This window comes from Heloderma suspectum, chromosome W, assembly GCF_057233095.1.
Source record: "Heloderma suspectum isolate Gila_16-S chromosome W, 16-S_ref, whole genome shotgun sequence".
NCBI lineage: Eukaryota > Metazoa > Chordata > Lepidosauria > Squamata > Helodermatidae > Heloderma > Heloderma suspectum.
Genome location: NC_139475.1, coordinates 66,116,205 through 66,143,625, shown reverse-complemented (window position 1 = coordinate 66,143,625; position 27,421 = coordinate 66,116,205). Strand labels below are relative to the sequence as shown.

The 27,421-nt window shown below is 44.2% G+C and overlaps 1 protein-coding gene across 3 annotated transcripts in view; it reads left to right on the top strand.

The window, feature by feature from the left end:
• The window catches only part of LOC146334115 (ELAV-like protein 1), a 38,183-nt gene extending 12,078 nt beyond the window's left edge, over nt 1-26,105 (top strand). For all 3 annotated transcript variants that reach the window (XM_084825193.1, XM_084825191.1, XM_084825192.1), the window contains exons 2-6: nt 2,688-2,877; nt 7,426-7,529; nt 9,622-9,775; nt 11,295-11,520; nt 16,688-26,105. In XM_084825193.1, the coding sequence (XP_084681319.1) occupies nt 2,706-2,877; nt 7,426-7,529; nt 9,622-9,775; nt 11,295-11,520; nt 16,688-17,012 (981 nt within the window). In that variant the 5' untranslated portion in view covers nt 2,688-2,705 and the 3' untranslated portion in view covers nt 17,013-26,105. The remainder of the gene's footprint in view (nt 1-2,687; nt 2,878-7,425; nt 7,530-9,621; nt 9,776-11,294; nt 11,521-16,687) is intronic.
• The last annotated feature ends 1,316 nt before the right edge of the window (nt 26,106-27,421 follow it).

Below are 27,421 nucleotides of genomic sequence, written 5' to 3'. Positions count from 1 at the left end.
GAAGCAGCCCAAGAAAGAAGGAAAGCAAAAGGCAACAGTGATAGGCGGAGATATGCCCAATTAAATGCAAAATTGCAGAGGTTAGCCAGAAGAGATAAGGAATTATTTTTAAACAAGCAATGCGCGGAAGCGGGAGAAGATAACAGAATTGGAAGGACAAGAGACCTCTTCCAGAAAATTAGAAACATCGCAGGTAAATTCCGGGCAAAAATGGGTATGATCAAAAACAAAGATGGCAAGGACCTAACAGAAGCAGAAGAGATCAAGAAAAGGTGGCAAGAATATATGGAAGCTCTGTATAGGAAGGATAATAATATCGGGGATAGATTTGACGGTGTGGTCAGTGAGCTAGAGCCAGACATCCTGAAGAATGAGGTTGAATGGGCCTTAAGAAGCGTTGCTGATAACAAGGCAGCAGGAGATGATGGTACCCCAGCTGAACTGTTTAAAATCTTGCAAGATGATGCTGTCAAGGTGATGCATGCCATATGCCAGCAAATTTGGAAAACACAAGAATGGCCAACAGATTGGAAAAAATCAACCTATATCCCCATACCAAAAAAGGGAAGCACCAAAGAATGTTCAAACTATTGAAGAGTGGCACTTATTTCACTGAAATGCCACATTTCACAGGTAATGCTCAAGGTCTTGCAAGGTAGACTCCAGCAATTCATGGAACGAGAATTGCCAGATGTACAAGCTGGGTTTAGAAAAGTCAGAGGAACTAGAGACCAAATTGCCAATATCCACTGGATAATGGAGAAAGCCAGGGAGTTTCAGAAAGACATCTATTTCTGTTTTATTGACTATTCTAAAGCCTTTGACTGTGTGGATCATAACAAATTGTGGCATGTTCTTGGTGGGATGGGGATACCAAGTCATCTTGTCTGCCTCCTGAGGAATCTGTAGAACGGCCAAGTAGCAACGGTAAGAACAGTCCACGGAACAACGGACTGGTTTAAGATTGGGAAAGGAGTACGGCAGGGTTGTATACTCTCACCCTACCTATTCAGTCTGTACGCAGAACGCATCATGTGATGTGCTGGGCTTGATGAAGCCAAGGCTGGAGTTAAAATCGCTGGAACAATCTCAGATATGCAGACGATACCACTTCGATGGCTGAAAGTGAGGAGGAGCTGAGGAACCTCATGACGAAGGTGAAAGAAGAAAGTGCAAAAGCTGGGTTGCAGTTAAACCTCAGAAAAACCAAGATTATGGCAACCAGCTTGATTGAGAACTGGCAAATAGAGGGAGAAAATGTGGAGGCAGTGACAGACTTTGTCTTCCTAGGCGCAAAGATTACTGCAGACGCTGACTGCAGCCAGGAAATCAGAAGACGTTTACTTCTTGGGAGGAGAGCAATGACCAACCTTGACAAAATAGCGAAGAGCAGAGACATCACACTGACAACAAAGGTCCGTATAGTTAAAGCAGTGGTATTCCCTGTAGTAACCTATGGCTGCGAGAGCAGGACCATAAGGAAGGCTGAGCGAAGGAAGATAGATGCTTTTGAACTGTGGTGCTGGAGGAAAATTCTGAGAGTGCCTTGGACTGCAGGAAGATCAAACCAGCCCATCCTCCAGGAAATAAAGCCAGACTGCTCACTTGAGGGAATGATATTAAAGGCAAAACTGAAGTACTTTGGCCACATCATGAGAAGACAGGATACCCTGGAGAAGATGCTGATGCCAGGGACATTGGAAGGCAAAAGGAAGAGGGGCCGACCAAGGGCAAGAGGGATGGATGACATTCTGGAGGTGACGGACTCGACCTTGGGGGAGCTGGGGGTGGCGACAGCTGACAGGAAGCTCTGGCGTGGGCTGGTCCATGAAGTCACGAAGAGTCAGAAACGACTGACTGAATAAGCAACAACAAAGCAGTCAGACTAAGTGTGTCTTGTTTGCTCTGACTGGTAGCAGTTTCACAGTCTTTTTTCCAATCCTGGCTAAGATTGTTTCACCAGAAATGTCTGAGATTGAACCTGAGATTTTTTTTAATGTAAAGCCGTAGAGCTGTGGCCCCTATGTCAATAGCATCAGCCCCTCATGGAACATCTGAGAAGACAGCCTTGGTGTAAACCTAGTGGGATGAGCACGGTGTAGTATATACAGGCAGCAGAGGAAGTTAAAACATGTGCCTGCCATTCACCTGGAGATGCCGGGGATTGAACCGGGGTACAAAACACCTGCTCTGCTACTAAGCTGAGGCCCTTCCCCTCAGTATGTCATCACACACTTTACTGCGGTTGTATATTGCAGCTAAAGAGAAGTGTGTGGTGAAACTGTTAGCAGGTATGACCAGTTCAGATGGTTTACTGACAGTTCTCTATCTCTTAATCTAGTTGGGAGAAATATGTTGTATGTATATGGACCAGAAATTTGCAGTAGCTGCAGAGAGCTACATTTTTCAAAAATAAATTTGTTAATTGTAAGAACGTACTCCTGCGTTCTATGTTCCATTTTCTGTTCTGACTTTATTCTATCGTAAAAAGGCAGTTTTGTCACATTGAACCTTATTTTTGTACTTAAATCCTGAAAAGTGTGGCTACAATCAGCATGTCTCTTTAATATGAGCATTATAATGACCTGTTTGTCTTTAATATTTTTAAATTTTGTTTTCAGTTTGTCTTATTTTTAAAAAATGCAACAAACATGCAGAACTAAACAGTGCATTTTGTCTTCTGACAGGTTTCTTTTCTAATTAAAATGTCTAATGGTTATGACGATCACATGGCTGAAGACTGCAGGGACGATATAGGTAGGACAAACCTGATTGTTAACTACCTTCCTCAGAATATGACCCAGGATGAGTTGCGGAGCCTGTTCAGCAGCATCGGGGAAGTTGAATCTGCCAAGCTTATTCGAGACAAAGTTGCAGGTAAAAAAACAAAACAAGGCTGTAATAAAAAGGCAGCTTACAAAAGTTAAAACATATGCAATTAAAACATACGAAAATATACAAAAGTTAAAATATAAATTAAACAACAATATAATTAAAATTATATTAAAACATTAAAACAGCATTTTAAAACAACCTTTTAGCAGCTTACCCCCAGGTTCCAACTATGTCCCAAAGGCCTGCCAGAACAAGAATGTTTTAGCCTGCCTCCAGAAACGCATCAAGGAGGGAGCCATCCTAGCCTCCCTGGGAAGGGTGTTCCACAGCTGTGGGGCAGCCACCAAGAAGGCCTTCTCCTGCATTCCCACCAAACATGCCAGTGACAGTGGTGGGACTGAGAGAAGGGCCTCCCCAGAAGATCTCAGGACACAGGCAGGTTCATAAGGGAGGATACAGTCTTTCAGATAACCTGGACTGGAGCCATACAGGGCTTTATAGGTCAAAGCCAGAACTTTAAATTGAGCCCAGAAACAGACTGGGAGCCAGTGAAGCTGTTTTAACAAGGGAGTTGTATGCTCCCTGTAGCCAGCCCCAGTCAACACTCTGGCAGCCGCTCTTTGGACCAACTGTGGTTTCCAAACACTCTTCGAAGGCAGCCCCACGTAGAGCATGTTGCAGTAATCCAAACCGGATGTAATTGAGGCATGTGTCACCGTGGCCAGATCAGACATCACCAGGAACAGGCGGAGTTGGCACACTAGTTTTAACTGTGCAAGGAACTCCTGGCCACTGCTGAAACCTGAGCAGGCTTAGGGCTGAATCCAGGAGCACCCCCAAACTGCGAACCTGAGTCTCAGGGGGAGTGCAACCCCATCCAGCACAGGCTGAATCCCTATTCCCTAATCTGCCTTTTGACTGACCAAGAGCGCCTCTGTTTTGTCTGGACTAAGTTTCAACTTGTTCTCCCTCATCCAGTCCATTACTGATGCCAAACACTGGTTAAGGACAGCAACAGCTTCCTTGGAATCTGATGGAAAGGAGTAATAGAGCTGGACGCCATCAGCATATTGGTGGCAGTGAACTCCAAAACTCCGGATAACCTCCCCCAGCGGTTTCATGTAGATATTAAATAGCATGGGAGACAGAACAGAACCTTGAGGGACCCCGCAAGCTAACTGCCACAGAGTCGAGCAGGCATCCCCCAACACCATCTTCTGAGTTTGCCCCGCTAGGAAGCAATGGAGCCACTGCAAAACAGTGCCCCCAAGTCCCATCCCAGCGAGCCGTCCCAGAAGAATACCTTGGTTGATGGTATCAGACACCACTGAGAGGCCCAGCAGAACTAACAGGGACACACTCCCCCTGTCCAGTTCCCAGCGTAGGTCATCCACCAAGGCGACCAAAGCTGTCTCCGTCCCATACCCAGGCCTGAAACCAGATTGAAATGGATCAAGATAATCAGTTTCATCCATAATCTATGCTGCTGCTGTTGTGCGATTTAAGTGGTTCTTGGATATATCCAGGTCTTCAGAATGAGAAGACCTTGCCATGATTCCTCTCTGTAAGCATTCCTCTCTGCGTGACATTTTAGCTGTTTGCATAAAAAACCAATCATGTCCCAGAAGAGCCCAAATATGGCGTGTTCATTTTAATGAATAGTCAAGCAAATGGTTCCATCCCAAAGAAAAAGAAATGCAAGAAAGCCAAGTGGCTGTCTGATGAGGCTTTACAAGTGGCTGAAGAAAGAAGGGAAGCGAAGAGCAAGGGAGAAAGGGGAAGATATACCCAACTGAATGCAGAGTTCCAGAGAATAGCAAGGAGAGACAAGAAGGCCTTCTTAAATGAACAATGCAAAGAAATCGAGGAAAACAACAGAATGGGAAAGACTAGAGATCTCTTCAAGAAAATTGGAGATCTCAAGGGAACGTTTCGTGCAAAGACGGGCATGATAAAGGACAAAGAAAGCAGGGACCTAACAGAAGCAGATGAGATTAAGAAGAGGTGGCAAGAATACACAGAAGAACTAACTATACAGGAAAGAGCTGAATGTCCCTGATAGCCATGATAGTGCGGTCACTGAACTTGAGCCGGACATCCTAGAGAGTGAAGTCAAGTGGGCCTTAGGAAGCATTAGTAACAACAAAGCTAGCGGAGATGACAGTATTCCAGCCGAGATATTTAAAATCCTAAAAGATGATGCTGTTAAAGTGCTGCATTCAATATGCCAACAAATCTGGAACACTCAACAGTGGCCACAAGACTGGAAAAGGTCAGTTTACATTCCAATTCCAAAGAAGGACAACGCCAAAGAGTGTTCAAACTACCGCACCATTGCGCTCATTTCACATGCCAGCAAGGTTATGCTCAAAATCCTACAAGCTAGGCTTCAGCAGTATGCGAACCGAGAACTACCGGAAGTACAAGCTGGGTTTCGAAGAGGCAGAGGAACTAGAGATCAAATCGCCAACATTCGCTGCATCATGGAGAAAGCAAGAGAATTCCAGAAAAACGTCTATTTCTGCTTCATTGACTACGCTAAAGCCTTTGATTGTGTGGATCACAACAAACTGTGGCAAATTCTTAAAGTGATGGGAGTACCAGACCACCTTACCTGTCTCCTGAGAAACCTGTACGAGGGCCAAGAAGCAACAGTAAGAACCAGAGATGGAACAACCGATTGGTTCAAAATTGGGAAAGGAGTACGACAAGGCTGCATATTGTCACCCTGCTTATTTAACTTATATGCAGAGTACATCATGAGAAACACCGGGTTGGATGAATCAGAGGTCGGAATTAAGATTGCTGGGAGAATTATCAACAACCTCCGATATGCAGACGATACCACCCTAATGGCAGAAAGCGAAGAGGATCTCAAGAGCCTCTTGTTGAGGGTGAAAGAGGAGAGTGCAAAAGCTGGTTTGAAACTCAACATTAAAAAAACGAAGATCATGGCATCTGGCCCCATCACTTCCTGGCATATAGAAGGGGAAGAAATGGAAGCAGTGACAGATTTTACTTTCTTGGGCTCCAAGATCACCGCAGACGGTGACTGTAGCCATGAAATTAAAAGACGCTTGCTCCTGGGGAGGAAAGCTATGGCCAACCTAGACAGCATAGTAAGAAGCAGAGACATCACCTTGCCGACAAAGGTCCGTCTAATCAAAGCGATGGTTTTCCCAGTAGTAATGTATGGCTGTGAGAGCTGGACTATAAGGAAGGCTGAACACCGAAGAATTGATGCTTTCGAACTGTGGTGCTGGAGAAGACTCTTACGAGTCCCCTGGACTGCAAGGAGGTCAAATCAGTCCATCCTAAAGGAAATCAACCCTGAGTGCTCATTGGAAGGACAGATAATGAAGCTGAAGCTCCAATATTTTGGCCACCTAATGCGAAGAGAAAACTCCCTGGAAAAGACCCTGATGCTGGGAAAGACTGAAGGCAAAAGGAGAAGGGGACGGCAGAGGATGAGATGGCTAGATAGCATCACGGATGCAATGAATATGAACTTGAGCACGCTCCGGGAGAGAGCGCAGGACAGGAAGGCCTGGCGTGCTATGGTCCATGGGGTCACGAAGAGTCGGACATGACTGAACGACTGAACAACAACAAGCAAATGGTGAAGCCTCACCCACTCCCACTCATTTTCAAGAAAACAATTTTTTATATATGGGGAGGAATAAGCTGAAGCTGAACCCTGACAAGACTGAGGTACTTTTGGTGGGAGACAAGAGGAGGTTGGGGGATGTTGACCTGGTGTTGAATGGGGTACGGCTACCCTTGAAAGACCAGGTCCGCAGCCTGGGGGTCATTTTGGACTCCCAGCTGTCCATGGAGGCTCAGGTGTCAGCTGTGAGCCGGACAGCGCTGTATCAACTCCATCTGATATGGCGGCTGCGCCCCTTCCTTCCCGACCATCTGCTCCTATCGGTAGTACATGCCCTGGTCTCCTCTCGTTTAGACTACTGTAATGCGCTCTACGTGGGGTTACCCTTGAAGACGGTTCGGAAACTGCAGCTGGTACAGAACGCGGCGGCTCACCTGATTAAAGGCAGCCACCGGCGAGATCATATCACTCCAGTGCTGAAGGAGTTGCACTGGTTACCAGTTGTTTTCTGGGCCACATTCAAGGTGTTGGTTTTGACCTTTAAAACCCTATATGGTTCCGGCCCAGCCTATCTTAAGGAGCGCCTCCAGCACCACCAGACAGGCCGCTTAACAAGATCAGCCTCGGATGGCCTTCTCTCTGTCCCATCAGCCAGGACAGCTAGACTGGTGGGGACGAGGGAGAGGGCCTTTTCTGTGGTGGCCCCCACTCTGTGGAACTCCCTCCCTAGGGAACTCCATCATGCCCCCTTTTTAATGAGCTTCCGTCGTGCATTAAAAACGCTGTTGTTCAGGCAGGCATTTGGGGTGGGTTAGGGTATTTTAGAAAATGTTTTTATTGTAGAATGTTATTGTTTTAAACTGTTTTATTGTATGTTGTACATCTCCCAGAGTGGCTGGGTGACCAGCCAGATGGGCGATTAATAAATTTTAAAATAATAATAATAATATATGTGTATATAACATTCCCTTTGTTCCCTACAGGACACAGCTTAGGATATGGATTTGTGAACTATGTGACTGCTAAAGATGCCGAAAGAGCAATAAACACACTGAACGGCTTGAGACTTCAGTCCAAAACCATCAAGGTAAAAGTGACTGTACCAGCTATGTCAAGCGGGAGTTGGCCGCCTAGGATTTCTTCTTGTCCTTTCCCTCCAGATGCTCTCTTTAAGCCTCCTAGTTGCTCCATGGCCCTATTGCCCCTGCACTAGCGTGTGTCTACTTCTTTTGGCTCCTGGATTACCCGCTGTGCCTTTAGAATAGTGTAGATACATGTTGCGATATGCAAGCCTGAATTCTAGAAAAACAAATGTATTAGTCTATTTAGGGGAAACAAACACGAGTCTTGTAGCACCTTAAAGATGGTCAAATTTATTAAGGCAAGTGCCTCTTTCATCAGATACGTAACATGGACGATGGAGAGTGTGTGTCTCTGTGCACATGTACGCATTTCTCTCTGATATATTCCTATATCTTTAAAATATTAGAAGGCTGTCAAGAAATGTTTAGCTAATTGATTGTATGAGTTTAAGTTGATTAATCTGCATAAACCTGCTTATTGGAAACAATTGTGTGTTTCCAATAAGCAGTGTGAAAAAGTGTGTGTGTGGTTTTAGGTGGTGTGTGCCCCTATTGTAGAAGGCATCGTCCTACAAGAGGTGTTCTCCCTCACACATGAGGAAATGCCTTTTCTAAGACAGCACTTTCCGTCCACTGCTCTTATAAGCTCTTATATTTAAAAATAAGCTGCAGACTTTAACATTTCAATTTATCTAGTTGAGGCCCCCTTTCTGTGTTTTACAATCAATTGACCTAACCAGTTAATAGTCTAAATGCCATAGCCCGAAATATATGTATGCCTGGGTCTACTGTGTGTGTGGGGAGGGAGAGCTCTTAAGGAAGCAATGGGAGTCAGGATTGGCACTCCACCAGCTGCCTGGCTCACAAGATGAAGGGACAAGCTGTGGGTCAGGGAATAAGGGAGGGGGCTGGGCACGCAATGCGAGTAGCACAGCTGCCGTTGCTTTGTGAATGGAATCGCGTGACACTGTGCTGGCTGTCATTCTCCCATGAAAGAGCTGCTTGTACCCTTCCAAGTGTCGCATTCTCTGCCTTACGAAAGCCCAACCAAGTGGGGAGGTTGATCAAATGTGAAATCTTAACTCTTGCTTTCTTTTATTGCATTGTGTTCTTTTTCCCCCACGAATGGCCAAGTGTTCCAAGAGTTGAGTGGTAAGGAAATTGTGCACTGGGCTGAGTGGCCACACCCAGGAACATTGCTTTGGTCACGGTGGGAGGGGGGGTGTCACCGTTCTTGTGAATGGGTCTCCGCATGCAGTTAAGTTTCCCAGCCCATGTTTATGCTCTCCCAAAAAAAATCCTGTAGACATTCTGTGTGTATTGGGAGGAGGAGTAATTTCATGGATATTTCTAGAAGAGCCTTCCCTAACCTGTTGCCCTCCAGATGTGTTAGACTACAACTCCCAGCATCCCCTAGCCAGCATGGCTGGCTGGGGGTGCTGGGAGTTGTAGTCCAACACATCTGGAGGGCGACAGGTTAGGGAAGGCTCTTTTGGATGTACAATCCTCACCTTTTTACCTTCCTGGTGCAAAATTCTACGCAGCTGGATTGTTCCTGTGCTATATCCAGCACCTGAATTGGCTACCATGAGGTGACCTACAAGGTAGGGGCATCCACAGTATTGGAGCTTAGTCATACTTAATTGTTTTTTTAGTCTTTGCTGTAAAATAAGAAGCCCAGAATATACAACCTACTGGAGGTCTTCATAAAGGAATTGCATTTGCCACTTGTCTTCCTGACCAGACTGGAATCGTAGAGTTTGAGGGGGCTGGGGGCTTTTAGGCAATCTAGTCCCAACACCTTGCTCACTGGAGAAAATCCAGAGCTAGGGTATCCCAGACAGATGGCCGTCCAGCCTGTGCTTTTAGACTTGTAGTGAGGGAGAGTCCACTCCCTACCCCCAAGTAATTGGTTCTGTTATCAAAGCGCTCTTACTGCTAAAACATTTGGAAACTGCAGGGGAAATCATGTTTACAACTGTGAAATAAAGCTGACTGGATGCTAGAAGTTCCAGAGGGAGATGGGTAGCAAATCTTTATGAACTCGTGTCTCTAAATCAATGGCTCATTTACTTTTCCTTTTTTTAAAAAAAAAAGGTGTCATATGCCCGCCCGAGCTCTGAGGTCATCAAAGATGCAAACTTGTACATTAGTGGGCTGCCACGGACAATGACGCAGAAAGATGTTGAAGACATGTTTTCACGGTTTGGACGCATTATCAACTCACGTGTGCTGGTTGACCAAACTACAGGTGTGCAAGGCAGTGGTTCTACTGGATGCTATGCTATTTTAGGAATCTTACCTGATCTATTAGGAATTTGTGCAAGGGTGGCCATCAAAAGCATGACTATTGACACCTCTTCCTCTCTTTTGCAGCACCTCCCTCCAGGTAAGCACTGTGGCATGGCTGCAGTGAATGGGGGATGAACCAGAATCCCTTTTAAAATCCTGGGGTGATGACCAGAACCCCATGAAAATTCTGGGGGGGGGGGGGTGGAGCTGGCAGCTCAGCTTGTGAGATTCAGATCTATTGCCCTTAACAATCTCTCTAATAAATATTGGCCTAGTGATTGAAATGCAGACTTGCAGCTTCAGAAATTCCCCTCAGTTTGACATGTTGAACGTCATCTTTGAGGCAACTTGCATAGCTCTTGAACTCTTTCCAAATCAGGTTGGCGACCAACTGTGATATCATAGTTCCTCTGCAAACATTTCGATCTCCATTTTGGAAGCATAGTAAGAGCTTACATAACTTAAGCTCAAAGAACTCAACTCACCAAAATAAAGAGCTCCACCCCATTGAGATTGATGGTAAAGTTAAACACATGCACTTGAGGCACAGGTGAATTTGGTGGCACGAAGAACTTTTTATCAGCTTAGGCTGGTATACCAACTGTGCCCTTATCTGGACAGAGATAGCCTAGCTACAGTTATCCATGCTGTGATAACCTGTCACCTGGATTACTGCAATGCGTTATACGTGGGGCTGCCTTTGAAAACAGTCTGGAAACTTCAGCTGGTCCAAAATAGGGCAGCAAGATTGTTAACAGGGAGTGGCCAACGAGATCACATTACGGCAGTACTTTTCCAGCTGCACTGGCTGCCAGTCCATTTCCGGGCCCGATTCAGAGTGCTGGTGTTAACCTGGCCCCAAGCCGTTAAGGGCTTTGAATGTTATCTGAAGGATGGCCTCCTCCCATATGTGCCTGCCCGGACCCTAGGATCATCCTCAGCGGTCCTTCTCCATGAGCCCCTGCCAAAGGAAGTGAGGCGGGTGGCTACCAGGAAGAGGGCCTTTTCTGCTGTCACACCCTGGCTGTGGAATGAGCTCCCTATGTTGTATTCCTTCCGGCACCAGGCGAAGACCTTTTTATTCTCCCAGTCATTTTAGCTTCCTAGTCTTTTAGCTTTGGTGTTTTAAATCTGTATTTTAAATCTCTGCATTGCTGCTATGTTTTATTCTGGTTCTATTGTTCAATTGTGGTGTCAATGCTTTTATATTTTATATTGTTTTATCCTGCACTTTTTGGTTTTAATTTTTGTGAGCCAACCAGAGAGTTTTGCCTATTGGGCAGTATAGAAATTAAATAAATAAATAAACTCCTGTTGGATCCCATGAGGCTGAATATGCTCACGCTGACTGGGTTGTTTCTCTACTGTGTATAAAGTGCCCAACTGATGCCATGCAATCTGGTCAAAGCAGGACACAGTTGAGAGCAAATGGAAGGAAGGGATCGCTTACTCTGCATTTCTGTTGCTTTGGCTTCAAGGTTTGTCCCGAGGGGTGGCATTTATCCGGTTTGACAAGAGGTCAGAAGCTGAAGAGGCCATCTCAAGCTTCAATGGTCATAAGCCCCCTGGCTCCTCTGAACCAATCACGGTGAAATTTGCCGCCAACCCCAACCAGAACAAAAATGTGGCACTGCTCTCACAGCTGTACCACTCGCCAGCTAGACGGTTTGGGGGCCCTGTCCATCACCAGGCGCAGAGATTCAGGTAGGTTAGGAAGAATGAAATGATCAGAGGTCTGTACTGTTTATTCTCTCTCTCTCTCTCCCCCCCCCTCCCTCCCTCCCTCCGCCTCTCTTGCCCTTTCCCCCCTGTCATTACTGTTCATCATCAGACACAACACAGTCTTCCAGTCGATAGAAAAAGGGAGTGAAAAAATCAACACTGACATAAACATTATCCATTCCAAAATACTAGATTTAACACGATGTTGAAAACCTTGTGTTGCAGTAATTAGTCAATAAAGAACACTTCTTAGAATACTTCTTGTCGCTTCCCTTTATGCAGCCTGATCACATCATATGTGTTGATTTATCCATGAGGAGGGTATTCCGAACCAGTTCAGCCATCCATCAGTCATAGGAGGCATTGAATATCCTCAAAGGGGTCACAATAGGATTCAATGTAAATTTGTATCCAGTGATTTCTGCTATTACTTTAACCAACTCTTTCCCAATATTTCTTGACAGTTCACCTGGAACCCATCAGCTTGGTCCCAATTGCACCTCCAACTTCTTTCATTAGATTTTTTTTTAATGTGCATTCTGTATAACTTTAGAGAGTTCTGAAATACTTTCAAAATTAATGACAGTGGAGTGCTTTTGTCCCCAATTGAATATGTATTCCCAAGCTATGTCAGTAATCATTGTTGATGTCCATTTCTGTTTTTATTTTCTGTTCTATCAGATTTCTGTCTCTTTATTTTTTTCCTAATAGAATTTCATTTAAATAGAGCATTAAAAGCCCTCCAAGTCCTCTTTCCCCTGTTAATAAAGATTGAAAATTTGTCTGTCTGATTTGATGCTTCCTAACAGTGTGTCAACAGATAACATTTTTTTAAATTACAGGAAGAATGGGGGTCTGGGGTATTCATTGTAATGCATGGTTCCTCAAATGGCACAATTGCAGTCCTGTTAAAAACAATAACCTTAAGCCTGTAAAAGCTTCTCTCTTCCCATAGTCTACAACTGCCAAAATGATTTTTTGTTAAAGGCTTCCTGTTGTCATTGTAAAAACAACTTCGTTCTTCTTTTCTGACTAAAACTTGCACTTTGAGCAGTTTACAGAACTATTTTAAAAAAAAAAAGATTTTAAGCTGGGGAGGGGGAGATACAAACCAGTAAAATAAAGGTAACAATTTAAGTAAAATGAAATTGCAGTAATGCCAGCAGAGCACTAAGTGTTGGACTAAATTTTATTGTTTTAAACTGTTATATTATTGTACATTGCCCAGAGTGGCCGGGTGGCCAGCCAGATGGGCGATTAAGAAATTTAATTAATAAAAAATAAATGCCCATGGGAGTTTGTTCTACACATCTGGAGGGCACAAGGTTGGGGAAAGCTGAATTATAGCTTTACTCTCAATTATCACTTGGCAAAGTCTTCCGTTGCCCTAGTCCAGCTTGCAATGAAGGCTTTGGCAGCACCTTTCCGGATGTGTGCGTGCAGCCAGCCATTCGATGAGAACTCCCTCATTTTCTCCTTTTGTGATGCTGTTGATTTTGCCTGATGTGGACACTGATCGCGAAGCTTGTTTAATTGAACCCCTTTCCAGTTGGGCCCCTGCTGTCTCCTCGCATGACCTGAAAGCACACCCAACACTCTCCTGTGTATTGCAGGGGAAAGCTAAGCAGTGGTCAATGGCTGAACTGCCTTCTACCCCTGGTACTGTCTTCTCTGCTGGGCAGTAGTTCCTCAGGGGTCTCCGGTGGCCTTTACCAGCTCTGCCTGCCTGAGAGCCTTTTTAACTAGAAATGGTAAAAGAACCAGGTGAGCCAAGCCAGTATTCATAGCCCTCTGGGTCTCACGGTTCTTGGCCTTCCTGAGAAGTTTATCCATCGTTACTGAAAATTACTGAGGAACTCTGAAAACCTTCAAAGGTTTAACCTTCTAATGGCCATTGCTGGCTGGGAATTACGGGAGCTGCAGGCCAACACATCTGGAGGGCGCCAGGTTCGGGAAGGCTGATCTAAGGAATGCCAGGGCCCCTCAGAACACAGTTTGGAAACCTTTCACCCAATTAAAAAACAGGTTAAAAACAGCCGCTAATTCCTCTTACTACTAATCATCAAATACTGCTCAGTAAATAGCATCACCAATAATTCAGTCCTACAAGCGCTGCATAAATTCCTCACCAAAATGAGAAACAGATGATGATAATCCCAGATAACTCATTCAATATCATCAGTGACAATTCATTCTACTAAGAGGAGTCAAATTGGCTAGCCAGGATCTCTCTCATAGTCTGCAGACTCAGTAACAATTAGTCAAATTATAATTGCTTTGTAATAGTTTAAATCAGACCATAGATAATCATTCACAGCATCAGCAACTATTTAATCAGCAGCTTGTGATTTTTTTAATGGCAACTCCATTAATACATAGCAATTAAATCCATTTTTCAAGAGACTTACTAGTGGCAATTATTTAAATAGCAACAACTACATTGGTAAGTATTTATTTTAATATATCCATTTTTCTCTGGAAGCCTCATTCTGTCTTTTGCCATTATCCCATCTATGGAGAGTGGCTGCCTTTTGAGGATTTAATTCCCCACTACTAGATGTATATATAGATTCATTTGAAAACTCTAGCCATGTTGTCAAGATGGCCCTCTCCTAACTTCTGGATTTTGGATTTCTTATTTCACTTGCTTACATAACTTTTTGTTTTTGTTTTTAAAGTCCTTGCTCATTTTCACACAATGCTTGTTGTAAATCCTTTCTAGTAGTTACCTCTTCATTGAAGCCTTTGCGTGTTTTTAAAGAATTATTTTCATTCTCCTGAAGTGTAGAGTCAGATTGGGTATCATTCAGAATTCTTGTCTTAGAGTTCTTGTCACATGTTAAATAAATACATGTTCTTCTATCTGTCTGTACTCAGCCTCTTCGTGTAAGGTGATGATTCTTCCCTACTGTGTTAATATTTAAGAGTATTTTTGCCAGGTTCACCTCCCAGTAGCCCCCAAACAGTGACTGTAACGGGCTCAGGGTTGGAATCAGGGACTCAGTCAGGATGATGTGCCAGACCATGGTGTGGTGGATCCTGAACGAGCTGCACATGCGCACCTTCTCTGTCCTTTCATTCAATGTTAGTTGTCATTTGCCATGAGGCTCCAAATTGACAGACTATGGTCAGCACTTGCTCTTCAAATTGGAATCGGAGACCATGGTTTCCGGTTTGGAAGTAGAGCATTAACCATGGTCTGTTGATTCAGATGTCGCAGCGAAATGGCTAGCACTAAATGGGAAATGGAGGGGAAGCCACACAAGGGAAAGGAGAAGGGAGCATGCGTGTCCATGGCTCATTCACAATCTTCCAGATCCAGGTTTGGAGGAACATCTGAATTGATCCTAACTTCAAGAGGTGATCTGCAGAGATGGTCTTATTGCATTGTCCTGGTGCCTCTCGAGTAAATGCTACTCTTCCTGGTTGAGGGAACACAATATTGAGTGATACCCTGAGAAGCTGGAGTGTTATCCACTTACAACCAAATAGTTGCTAGCCATGGGGCCCTCTGGTTCTGCTTTGTAAATAAGGCATTACTTTGTCAGAAAAGTGGTCTTGCATGACCTGTTTAAAACACACCATGATGATAAACATAACCTGCCCTGGCAGGAGGTGCCTCCCCACCCCGGGTCTTCCTAAACACCTTAGCACAAGGATTTTCTTGTGGTGAGGTGTAAGAGTACGGGGCAGATTCAAAGGGCTAAACCCAGTGAGACACTGCGTGATGCCTCCCTTTCCTAGGTTGGTTGGGGGGGGGGGGATAAGTAGCCAGAAATTGATTAGTGAGTTGGAGAAAGAAGCCCAACAGCTTGAGGCTGTGTAGCTTGCTGGGAAGACTTACTGGGATTTGGCGGGGGGGGGGGGGGGTGCCAGGGCAGCAGTACAGTGGAGTTGCTAAAGAAGGGGGAGAAGGTCATGCACGCCTTTCCTGTAGGTTTCTCCCTGTTCCTGCCACTTTTAAAGGGGAAAAAGTACTTTCCCACTTATCTCGTTACCTCCTACTGAGCACTTTGAACTGAAAGGTCACCTGACCCAAATGGTATCCTTATGCAGGTAGATCTGGGTCACATAGTGGTAGAAACTGGTGGGGGCCGAAAAGGGCATCAATTTAAAGCCCTTTGCCTAACATCCTCTGCCCCTCAATCCATGCACCACAGAGCAGGTGCTCCTCATGGGCCATTTCAGGAATGCCCATAAGCTGGCCACAATTCAGCACTGAGGCATGAGCCCTTTGCTCAGGGTGTTTTAGCATCAGTACCTCCCTGACCTGGCTGTTGGCACCTTAACACAGCTGGGCACAGTTTCCAGGAATCTTTTGTGCAAGCCTGACTGGTGTGGACAGGAGCAGCCTGAAAGCAGCTTGTGCCTTGTTCCTGCTCTTGTTCACTCCATTGGGACCTGTAGAGGAGATGTTCCTGGTTGATGCCATCAGTCTGACCGATGCCAGAGGGCTTAGCCATATTAATAGTGCAGTAAAAACAGCAGAGAGATGTGTGGTGCCATAAAGGCTAGTGGAATTTTGTGGCATGGGCTTCTGTAGACTCCAGCCCACTCTCGTCAGGTGCATGAAATCAGGCTAGAAGTGGTGGAGCCCCCCTGAGTACTTACAAGCCATGACCTGTGGTCTTGGTTATAACCAAACTACATGCTGTTTTGAACACCTGTTGTGTGAAAGAAACCCACGGACCAAACTGGGACTGTGGATTCTTTCCTGTGGTCCCCAATTTGTGGATGTTTTCATCAGAAGCATGGGTTTTGTTCACACTGCAGGTATTTAAACTAGTGTAGTGCATCTGGAAAGGTAGTGCTATCTCCTGTGACAGCTGTGGGGATGTACCCCAGTGTTTACATTCCTTACCCCACAACCTCTCCCATGTATCCTCTGCTGACAGAGGAATAGAGAAGTGGGCTCCAGTGCATGAAAGCCGATGCTGCAGAAGAGGACAGACTCTCTGTTGTCTTTCCTTTCCTTTCTGACTGCAGGCACGTTAATGCCCTGCTCCATGGGCAGCAGGTGGATGTTCTGAACACTGCCCCCCCCAGCATTCCTAACCTTGATTCCCTATTGAGTTTTTTGCTTGATTGAACTGACTTTTTTTGTTTTGTTTTGTTTACATGAACTATTGTGTGCTTTTTTATTTGCTAGGTTCTCTCCTATGGGTGTAGATCACATGAGTGGGCTTTCTGGTGTAAATGTCCCAGGAAACTCCTCTTCGGGCTGGTGTATCTTCATCTACAACCTTGGCCAAGATGCCGATGAGGGAATCCTCTGGCAGATGTTTGGCCCCTTTGGTGCGGTGACTAATGTGAAAGTCATCCGCGACTTCAACACCAACAAGTGTAAAGGCTTTGGCTTTGTGACAATGACAAACTATGAAGAAGCCGCCATGGCCATAGCAAGTCTTAACGGCTACCGGCTGGGGGACAAAATCTTGCAGGTTTCCTTCAAAACCAACAAGTCCCACAAATAACTTCGCTCGTGGCGCTTTTTTTGTATGGAATAGATAATTGAGTGATGGAAAAGTTTGAATCTTTTTTTGTTTTGGTTAGTGTACACCTCATTTTTTGCGCTAATTTTCACAAAGTTGTTTGTCTTCAGTCTAAAATGAGAAGTGGAAAAGGGTTTTATATTCTGGGATGCCACCAACATGTTCAAATGTTTTGGGGGTTTGGTTATTATTTTTTTAAAGTCCTGCAATGTTCTCAGTTTTTTTTAAAATTTCCCTCTGAAGTGGTTCTGTTCACAATTGATCTTGAGCCCCAATCTAAATTAATGGTACCAACTACTCTGGGCTGGCAGTGAAATTATCAGGCATGCTATCCCTTAAGAGAGCACTGTGGAATTCACTGAATGGATTTTGCTAAGACTGGGACTTCATCCAAGTTTCAGTATAATGTTACCCCAGTAACCTGGGGCAAAGCTTGGAAAAGGAAGTTTTAGTTAGTAGCAGATTTTGCTTTTTATCCAGTAACTCACTAATTACAATTAATTTGTAGATGGAAAATCTGGTGAATGAGATTATGCCTGCATTTTGTTAACACCAGTGACCAATTCAGTTGATAAGGGAAATGTCAAACTGGAAAACCTTTTAGTTTCCTTTTTTCCCCTTCAAAAGCCCAGTTTCCAATAAGAAAGGACCAAAGAGTTTCAGATAAACTCTGGGAAAGATTTCAGGGTGAAAAAAGAAACTCCAAATCTGCCTTTGCCACTTCCTCACAAGTTCTTATCTCCAAGTAGCATGTCCCAGTGCATTAATTTTCTGGTAAAACATATGTGGCAAGATTTAATGTTAACCTTCTTTCAAATACAAGTTTTAGTTTGATTTACTGAGTTCTTAGATTTCTTTTTTATAAAACTGTTACGAACATTTGAGCATTGTAATTTTTTGCATCCCTTCTAATAAGTACTAGATTATTTTTCCTATTTTAATAGGGGTTTTCTTCTGACAAATAGCTTTACATATTGAACGCTGAGCAGAAACGGACATTAAAACTTGCAAGTTAGAGATTTAAGAGACAAAATTTTGATTTTTGTAGACTTAAGATTTTAATTAATCCCCAATGTTTTCTTCAGGCTGCCTTGAAACTTTGAGTTCTGTTAATTTTCTTTTGCTTTTTGGTTTGTTTTTACTTTTGCATTTAAGACCAATTAAATTTGATTTGGGTTTGGTCAAATTTTGTTTTGGTTTGTTATTTTAATCCCCCCCCCCCCCCACTCCATGCTCCACAGCATCCAACATGACAAAGATACAACAGTCCTTTTCCCAATAGGAATGATTTGGTGTTTCGAAGTAACATGACGATCAGCTGACCAGTACGAAGTTAAGTTTATATACACGAAGCATTAGCAACCAGTTTTGGCGTAGTGATGGTGAGGGTTTGTGGCAGGCTGCTGCTTCAGCGGCTCAGAAGGGCTTTATAGTTTAAACTGGATTTTCAGCAACATGTGTAGGTGGTAGTTCCATAGTGTGTCGAAAATGAGCAGCCCCCTTTTTTTTTTGCTCAAGGGGAAGCCTATTCCAATTCTAATGAATGGTTTTAAGCCTGCCACACATCACATTAGGGGAGCCATCCTGTGCAAGCTGGCTGAATGGCTCAGACATACCCCATTCTGTGGGCATTTACATCCTGGGATCCTCTACTTGCTCTCTCTCCTTCTCTTGCACCTGCTAAGCTTCACACTAGGGCTGCTTGGCCTCTGCTGATGTCCAGCCACTACCCCAAGTCTCCCCTGCTACGTTGGGGTTCTGGCCATGAGGCTGAAGGAATAATCCGATGGCATGAGGGTCACGTGCCCTTCGAGAATGCCCACAGGCAGCCCCTCATCAGGTGCCCAGTACAATTTTTTAGATCGGTCCCCCCAAAAGAAAGGTACCCTGAGGACTTTCTGACAGCCAAGACCTGGAGGTTTCTATTTCCCAGATAGGTTTTGGCGCCTTTCCTGGCTTGGAGTGCTCCTCTTTCATATCAGGTGCTTGTAGGAGGTGCCTTCTGTTTGTGGTAAATGCCACCTCATACCTTCCTTTACCACCTCTTGCAGCCTTACGTTTTGCCCTTTTGAAGAAAGAAAACGTTCTAAAAATGTGTCCGCATCTGAGCAGAGCTCTTCCTTTGCTGTGCGAAGGCAACTTCTAGATACAAAACCTTGCCCTTGCATCCTTTCAACAGCTGGACACCAGACACCTCTCCAAATATCTGCTCAGCTTCCGTGCTCCCGATGCACCATTAAACAGTTTGGTAAGCGGATCTTCCCTTTATGGGCAGGTCTCCTGTCAGCTGTGTATGGTTTCTTGGATTCAGGTTCACAAATGGATGTTCTTAGCTCTTTTCCTTGAATTTTTCTTTTTAAATCTCCTGTGCTAAGTAGACCCTCTTATTTGGGATAAATACTCTCCTAATTACCCATCATCTCTTTGATAACTTCTAGCAGTTACTCAGGAAATCCTCCTTATCAGAGTATTCTCCTCGTTCCTTGGACATAAGCAAAAGGATGAATTCATAGAACAGTTCGAGTTAACCTTTTTGCTGGTTTAATATTTTGTTTTAAATCAGTGTGGACTTCTCAAGCTTAACTCCTAAAACTATCCAGACGTCTGCTGTGTGCCAGTCTTAGTGTTAGTTTATTTATTAATTTTTATTTATTTATTGCATTTCTATCCCAGTTGATCCCAGACAGCACTTTTTCAGTTTTGCTTCTTTGAGCAGCTCTTTCTGTATTCCCATACTGTGTATTTGTATTCCAGATTGGCCCTGAACTGGTACTGTGTTCAGAAGTTCAGGTGTTTGGAACCAAGGCTATAGTACCAATTTGGGGGACATTGAGGCCCCTAACTCAGGTGAGAAGATTCCCTTCATTGCAGTCACTGGGGATCTCGCTTGAGCAATAGAGCATAAGCCAGGGGGAACGTCTCCTTTGCAAGGCCCACAGAAATATGCGTCCTTTTGCGCAGTCTCCATTCATTTCTGTGGGGCTAAAGTTCAGTAGGTTGTGCCCATAGACTAGTTCGTGGCTCTTTGATTTAGAGTTAAATTTAGCTTTTCAGAGCCATGATTTAGCTTGCTGTACAGAGCTTTCCCCTGGTAATTATTTTTCCTTAAATCATCCAGGAGTCTTGAGTAGGAAGTGCCCCCTTTATGGTGCCTTTATGATATCCCTTTCTTTTAGGTCTTCTCCTTCATTTCTGTTTTTTAAAACAGATTTATATGGGATTGACCCATACTCTGTGCTGGCATGGTGGGTGTGACTATTCTTTTGGCCTGTCCTTGTCAGGAATTGCTCCCCTTCCATCCTCCCCTGCTGCTTTTTAGATAAGCTCACCTGGGACTGGTCATCTTTAGTCTCCCTCCCATCAGCCCCTGCAAAAGGAAGCAGGAAGAGTCTGCTGGTGAGGCTAATCAATGGCTCATTTTTAGATCTCATAGGCTGTCATGTGCTCTGTATTTTTAAACCTCTCACTGCTTCTCTTTGCCTAGTCCTGTCTCTCCAGTTAGCCCATCTTGTAAGTATCTTTCCTGAATCCTCCCCCATCCTGGCTGATTACAGTCTTTCCTAATTGCCATCTGCCCAGGCCTGTGTTAAAGGACCCTGATTCAGCTATGCTCTGCTCAGCCTACGTCCCAGGTCTCTTGCAGTTCTTGGCAACTCTGTTCAACTCTTGAACTCGACAAGCTCCAGGAAGTGTTGCAATGGACTCCTGACAAGGTATACTCTGGGGCAAAACTGCATTGAAAGCCCCTTTCAGAATCTGATACGGATGACAGTCTTACAAAGAGTCAAAGGCCGTAAGAATTCATGGCATGGGATCCTGTTAATATGTGATCACTCTTTTGGTTCAGTTACATTTGCTGTATTCTCATTAGAATGCATTTTTTACCAGAAAAATTATCTTATTTGTTGATAAAATTCAGCATTTGAAAAAAAAAATGAAGTCAATTGCAAAAGCTGCACCTAAAGGTTAAGGTTATGAAGTTAATCCCTCTCCCAGCTGAGGATGGGGTTCCCTCTTGGGCAGACAAAGCAACCTTGCCTCTTGCCCTACAGAGCTAGCTTCATGTAAACTTTTTTCAACTCCAGGAAAATGTACACCATGGATATGTATATGTAGAAAACAGGTTTCATGGGTGCTCAGATGAAAAGTGAATTAGATATGTCCTTGATACACAAGTCCTTAGATTTTTGTTTCTGCATTCCACATCTCCTGGAACACCTTCTGTTGCTTTTAAAGTGCTGAAGCATTTTTATCCATGGAGCACTGTAAGAAAACTGGATTATGTTAGGGTCCAGACTGGAGGTGTTTTGCTTTTCTACCTCCTGTGTCCCTACAGTTTCATCTTGGTACCATGCCAAATTCTGCAACATCCCCCAGAGCATGCTGGATTGGATGAGACACATAAGCCACTGCATTCCAAAGAATTGCCAGCTTAGCTAGAGCAGTGAACAGCCCATTTTTCCCCAGCCAGTGTAACTTTTTCACTGCCTTGTGACAATGGCAGAGAAAGTCAATTCGCATGATACTTCTCACAGTAGGCAGCCAGTTCGTGGTAGTGGTTTACATAATCTCAAGTTGCCCAGATGTCTTGGATTCTTTTGCTATTTAAAGGCTTGCAAATTTTTGTCCTCTTTAACAGGAACAGGTTTGGGATTTTTTTTTATTTTGGTAAATTAGGTTTGCAGATCACTTAAATGCTTTTTTGAGGGAGGGGGAGATAACATAATGGCTATGTTCTGTAGAAAACTTCTAACAGTCTGGTGCAAACTCAGATGCCAACGTCACCCTTTCCTTAGAAGAGGGAAATCCAACATTGCTGACTGTTAACATTTGATGTATACATTCCCTTTGCTGTTATATTAGCCATTATATTAGCCATGAGTAGTTTCCCATTGTTGGGCTAACAAGATTGGGGGGGGGGGGCACTCTCATGTCATCTCGAGGCCTTGTATCTCACAGTGTTCTAGGTTAGGTTAAATTTTGCACAGTTCTTACAATCACGTGTTGTCATATCCTTGGTGAGGATATCCCCAAATAATATATTCATTCTAACATTAAAAAAAAAATGCTGGGAATTAAAGCCCACTGATAAACTAAGTCCAAATGGCTTTATATTTTCTGGAAACCATTTTATGACGTATTAGTGTAAGAGGAATGATTGGTAGTGATTTCCATGCCTCCCACAAAGATGGGGTGTGAGTGCTTTCATAATGCTACCTCTAGTAGGTTAGCACATTGGTTCCCAAAACAGGAAGTACTTCTTTAAAAAAAAAAAAAATGCACCTTAGTCTCTCTACCACCAGCATGTATGAGAAGCTCTTGAATAAACAAACTTTGATTAGGGAGAGAGGAGCTTCACCTCCCCCGTTCCAGAAATAGATTTGCCACTTGTTTTTTAGTGGTGGCAGCTGTCTCAAAAACGCTCCCAGTCTCAGCAGTCCCACAAAGGGAATCAAAATTAATAAATAAAAATAAAGTGTTGCACATGTAGAAATATGCTGTGGGTGTCTCTCCCCTACCCCTGGTATTATGGAAATCCATGAATTTTGTGATCTACCCTATTTGTGCTTCCTTCAATTAAAAACAACAGGTACTTGGTGTAATGTAGAGTTTTTTTAAAAAAAATCAGTGACCACTGCAGTTCATGACAAACATTCCTTTTTAGTTTAAAATCAGGTACATGGTAAATCTGCCATTTCTTATTTATAATATTTACATGTAGTATAATCATCTATTTTCAGAATAAGTAAGTTGTATATTTCCCCCAGTGCATGATTTTAGAAACAAACAGAAAATGAACACAATCGGTGTGACACCCAAACTGTGACCCCTACATCACACAGTGACCAGCTTGCCTTCGGCCCTGACTGCTTTGTCGGCCCAGCTGCCTTGTCTAGTTCCATCCCACTGACAACTTCCACATGTAGGTTTGCTGGAAATTTTTGTTTGTTTTTTGTTTGTGTTCTGTTTCTGTTGAATGGAATTTCTGCACTTTGATGCTTAAAAAAAAACACCCAGCCAACCTAATGGTACTGCCACCCATTGCTTCTTTGTGTTCACGTTTCTGAAGAAAAGTTAATTCTCCTCACGAATGGTTTGATTTTTCTTTTTTTTAAAAAATTGTTTCACAATGCAAGCAACTTCTTCACAAGATCATTTAAGAAGAAACAGAGGAAAGATATTCGAATTGAGACGCACCTTTTATTTGATCTGTAACTTGGAATAGTTCTTGTTCATCTGGGTGGGTGCCATCTGTGTCTATTAACACCAATGCGAGTTTTCCTTTTGCGATTAAGTTCAGTGGGCTGCAAATGGCACCTCTAGTCTCACTCTGCTTCCCTTTTAACTGGTGTAACTTTTTTCTTTTTATAAAGTCGTCTGTCTGTGCAACAGAAGGCTTTTATCGGTTTTCCCCCATACTGTACATTATATTTGCTTAAGGCATTTTTTGTATGTTTAAGTTATTGATTTTGTTTTATATCAAAATAATTTATTTTTCAGGTACCACTTTTTTCATTTTAACTTTGTTTTTAACATGGGTTTACTTTAAATAAAGTATGACGCTGCTATCCAGATGTCTAAATTGCAGTTGAATTCCCCTTGTGTCTTTTGAGTGCCTGGTGTTCTCAGAAATATGCCTGAAGGCCTCCTCTTTATCCAAAACTGCCTGCTATAGTGTATCAGTTCATATGGCTGGACATCTAAGTTGGTGGTCCTATCACAAGACATGCTCACGTGACATGTTTTGGGCACCAGGAAGGGAAACAGAACAGAAATGCATCATGATGCATGAGCAATGCACCACCAGGAATGTCTTTACTTGCAAGCCCCATTGGAGTGAACGGGAACTGAAAAGAGCAGAGGGATTGTATAGATGGCTGTGCTGAGATAAACATAACTGTGCCCAGAAATGGTAGCTTCTGCATGCAAGTGGGCGAATGTGCATAATTTTGCATAATTCTGGTTTTGCTGGTCATGGCAGGGACAAGAACACTGAAGCCCTGTCCTCGACTGCTGAAAATCTTACTTGGCCACCTCTCTGCCTTCTGATTATGTTGTCAGTTGTTGCCAATGCTGTTCCTGTAGTTTTGCAGCCATTGGCGGAGGGGCTGTAGCTCAGTGGTACAGCCCCTGCTTTGCATACAGAAAGTCCCACATTCAATCCCCAGCATCTTCCAAGTAGTGCTAGGGGAAAAAATCGTGCCTGAAACCTGCCACTCAGTGGTCTGACTCAGTGTAAAGCAGCTTCCTGTGTTCCTAAACACGCTTTTTAAAAAAAGCCTGAGATTCTTGACAAGCTAAATTCTGTGCCCCTACAGAGTGGCAAATGTGTCCATGTTGTTCCCTGCATTAAATAGTGGAGGGCGCCAATGGGATTTCCTTTTCTAGGCACCAGAATGGTTTGGACTAGCCCTGGCTGTGACAGCCCTGAAAGGAAATGTCAGCAATCAGATGTTGATGAATCTGGATGATGAAAAGGAGTAAGTCTCCACTATCTCTAGGGGATGTGCTGAAGCTGGAAGTACCTGTTTTTACTAAACTGAATTGGTAGCGACTGGTTGCCATCCTGCACATAGTTAACAAAGCTGCTTGTAGGATTTGCATCTAATATCCAGAATTGTCTTCAGGTTGAACAATGGGTTGTCTGTATGTGTGTGTTTAAAAAAAACACAAAAACTTCTTGTCCAAAATACTTTTCTTTTGGTACAGCACAGGCTGTTTTTCTTTTCTTCTTGCATTCTAAAATGGGTTCCTTTGTAAGATGTCTTTTTAAGGGGTCGGTGGGAGTGTATTATTAGCTCCAGGTACTCATAACTGATGCACACTGAACACATTTTATAATTTCTCTTGGCATAATAGATTCTAGTCTCTTAGTTACAGGGGAGGCATGAAGCTATGGAGAGCACTGGAGCCTTGCCCCATCCTCAACAAAAACAATATTTAACCAGCCTCTGGCTTCTGGGAGTTTAGCAAGTAAACACTACACTTGTTCTGAGGTGTTATGTGTGGGGTTTTTTTACACATTATAAAGCTGAGCTTCTCAAGGAGCCGAGTTCTGCAGCCTGTGCTACATTCCCTGCTCGACTTGCAGCGCACACACAGATGTGCAATCGAAATAAAGCAGGTGCCTCATGGGGTGATCTGTTTCATTTTTGACTTCACAAGTACCATGGCTTTTCCTAAGGAACAGATCTTGTGTGCCAGTCCAGATATGAATGGTCCAACCTTAAAATGTTGGCTGCAGAGATCTTCCTGAACACAACTGCTTCCCAATGGGCCTTGCCTTAATGCAAAATTAAAAGCCTTTAACACCTACCTATTGATCTTTGCCCAGCTGAATATTGCCTCTCTCCCTTCCTAGCAAGTGACAATTCCAGCTAGCTCTCTCACCTTAACTCTGCCCTCTTGAAACTGCCCTCTTGTGGTTTTTCCAGCTGAGAGACCCCCATTCTTGAAACTTGGTTGCTGGCACAGACCCCCTGCAGAGCTCAGGCCAACCTGGCTACAGATGTCTGCTCTCCTTTATCCTCTGTGCCACTTCAACTGGTGGCAGTGATGAGTTCCCTCCTGTACAATCTTGAGGACAGAGTGATTCATGCCAACCCTGCTGTCCTAACCAAGAGCTGTGGTAGGAAAGGTGCTTATGACAGGTGGCTGCAGCCCATTGGGACACCCTCCTGGATGTGCATCCCCTCAGAAGAAGGTTGGCAATCAACAGGGTGTACATATACCATCCATATTGTTGTCACAGTTGCGTAGTGCAGCATTTAAAACAAATGAAATGGGAGAGGCATTTGAGCTGTTCTTTTCACTCTTTAGTGGGAGGGTCCTTAATATTTTGCCATGATGGTGAGAGCTGGCCTAAATCTATTACATGGAGTGGGGCTTCTTATAAGAGGATTGTGTCTGCTGTTTTTCTTTAAAGCAAGGCTATATGTGGGCTTTGGCACTGGAGGAGTGGACTGTGTTTCCAGAGAAGAACCACAAGAATGAAGGTGTTTGTACAGTCAGGGCCAGAAATATTGGAACAAGGATAACTGTTTTGGTAGTTGGCCTCTGTACACCACCACATTGAAGTTGAAAGGAAACACACCCAGATGGGAGCAAAGTCAGGACTTCCAGCTGTAATTCAAGGGGTTTGGCAAAAGTGGGGCACTGACCATTCAGGAGGTACAGCCAGTGGCACGCACCCCCCCCATCCTTGGTCGCTCATAAGTAATGGAACAAACCAACTTTTCAAACTTAAGGATTGCCTTTAATGCCTGGAGGAAAATCCTTTGCAGTCAAAGAGTGCCTGAAGCCTGGAACCCATGGACATGACCCAATGCTGAGTTTCCTCCCTCGCGATGCTTTGCCAGGCCTTCACTGCAGCTGCCTTCAGCTGCTGCTTGTTTGTGGGTCTTTCTGCTTTCAGTCCTGTCTTCAGTAGGTGAAAAGCATGCTCTACTGGGTGGAGATCAGCTGACTGACTTGGTCATGGAAACTCATGGGCAGCTTTTGCTGTATGTTTTGGGTCGTCATCCTTCTGCAATATGAAGCGGCGTCCTATCCGTTTGGCAGCATTCAGCTGAATCTGAGCAGACACTATAGCCCTATGCACTTCAGAATTCGTCGTGCTGCTTTTATCAGCAGTCAGGTCCTCAATAAACACCAGTGACCCGGCTCCGTTGGCCGCCATACATGCCCAGGCCATAACACTGCCTCCACCATGGTTGACAGATGATGTGGCATGCTTGGATCATGAGCTGTTCCTTTCCTTCTCCATACTTTTCTCTTCCCATCATTCTGGTACAAGGTAATCTTGGTTCCTCAGTCCAAAGAATCTTATTCCAGAACTGGGCAGGCCTTTTTAGGTGTTTGCTGGCAAAGGCTAATCTGGCCTGTCTGTTCTTGAGCGTGACCAGTGGTTTGCGCCTTGTTGTGAAGCCTCTGTATTTAGCCTTCATAAAGCCGTCTCTTGACTGCAGATGTTGACCGTGACATGCCTACCTCCGCAAGAGCATTCTTGACCTGGCTAAGTGTTGTGAAAGGGCTCCTCTTCACCATGAGCGGCGTTCTGGGGTCATCCGCTTTAGTTGTCTTCCGTGGTCTGCCAGGCCTTTTGCTGTTGCTGAGCTTGCCAGTTAAGTCCCTCTTTTCCAGGATGCTCCACACTGCTGTGTTGGCCACTCCCACTGCTTTTGCTCTCTCTCTGATGGGTTTATGTTGTTTCCTCGGCCTCATGATGGCCCCCTTCACTCGCATGGACACCTCTTTGGGCCTCGTGTTGGGGTTCCAGTGAACAGCTACCAGATGCAAATGTAACCCTCAGAACCACCTCCAGGCCTTTTGTCCGCTTGCTTGGTCATGGGGCACCCAGGAAACAGGCCGCCCCTGGCCATGCAGCTGCT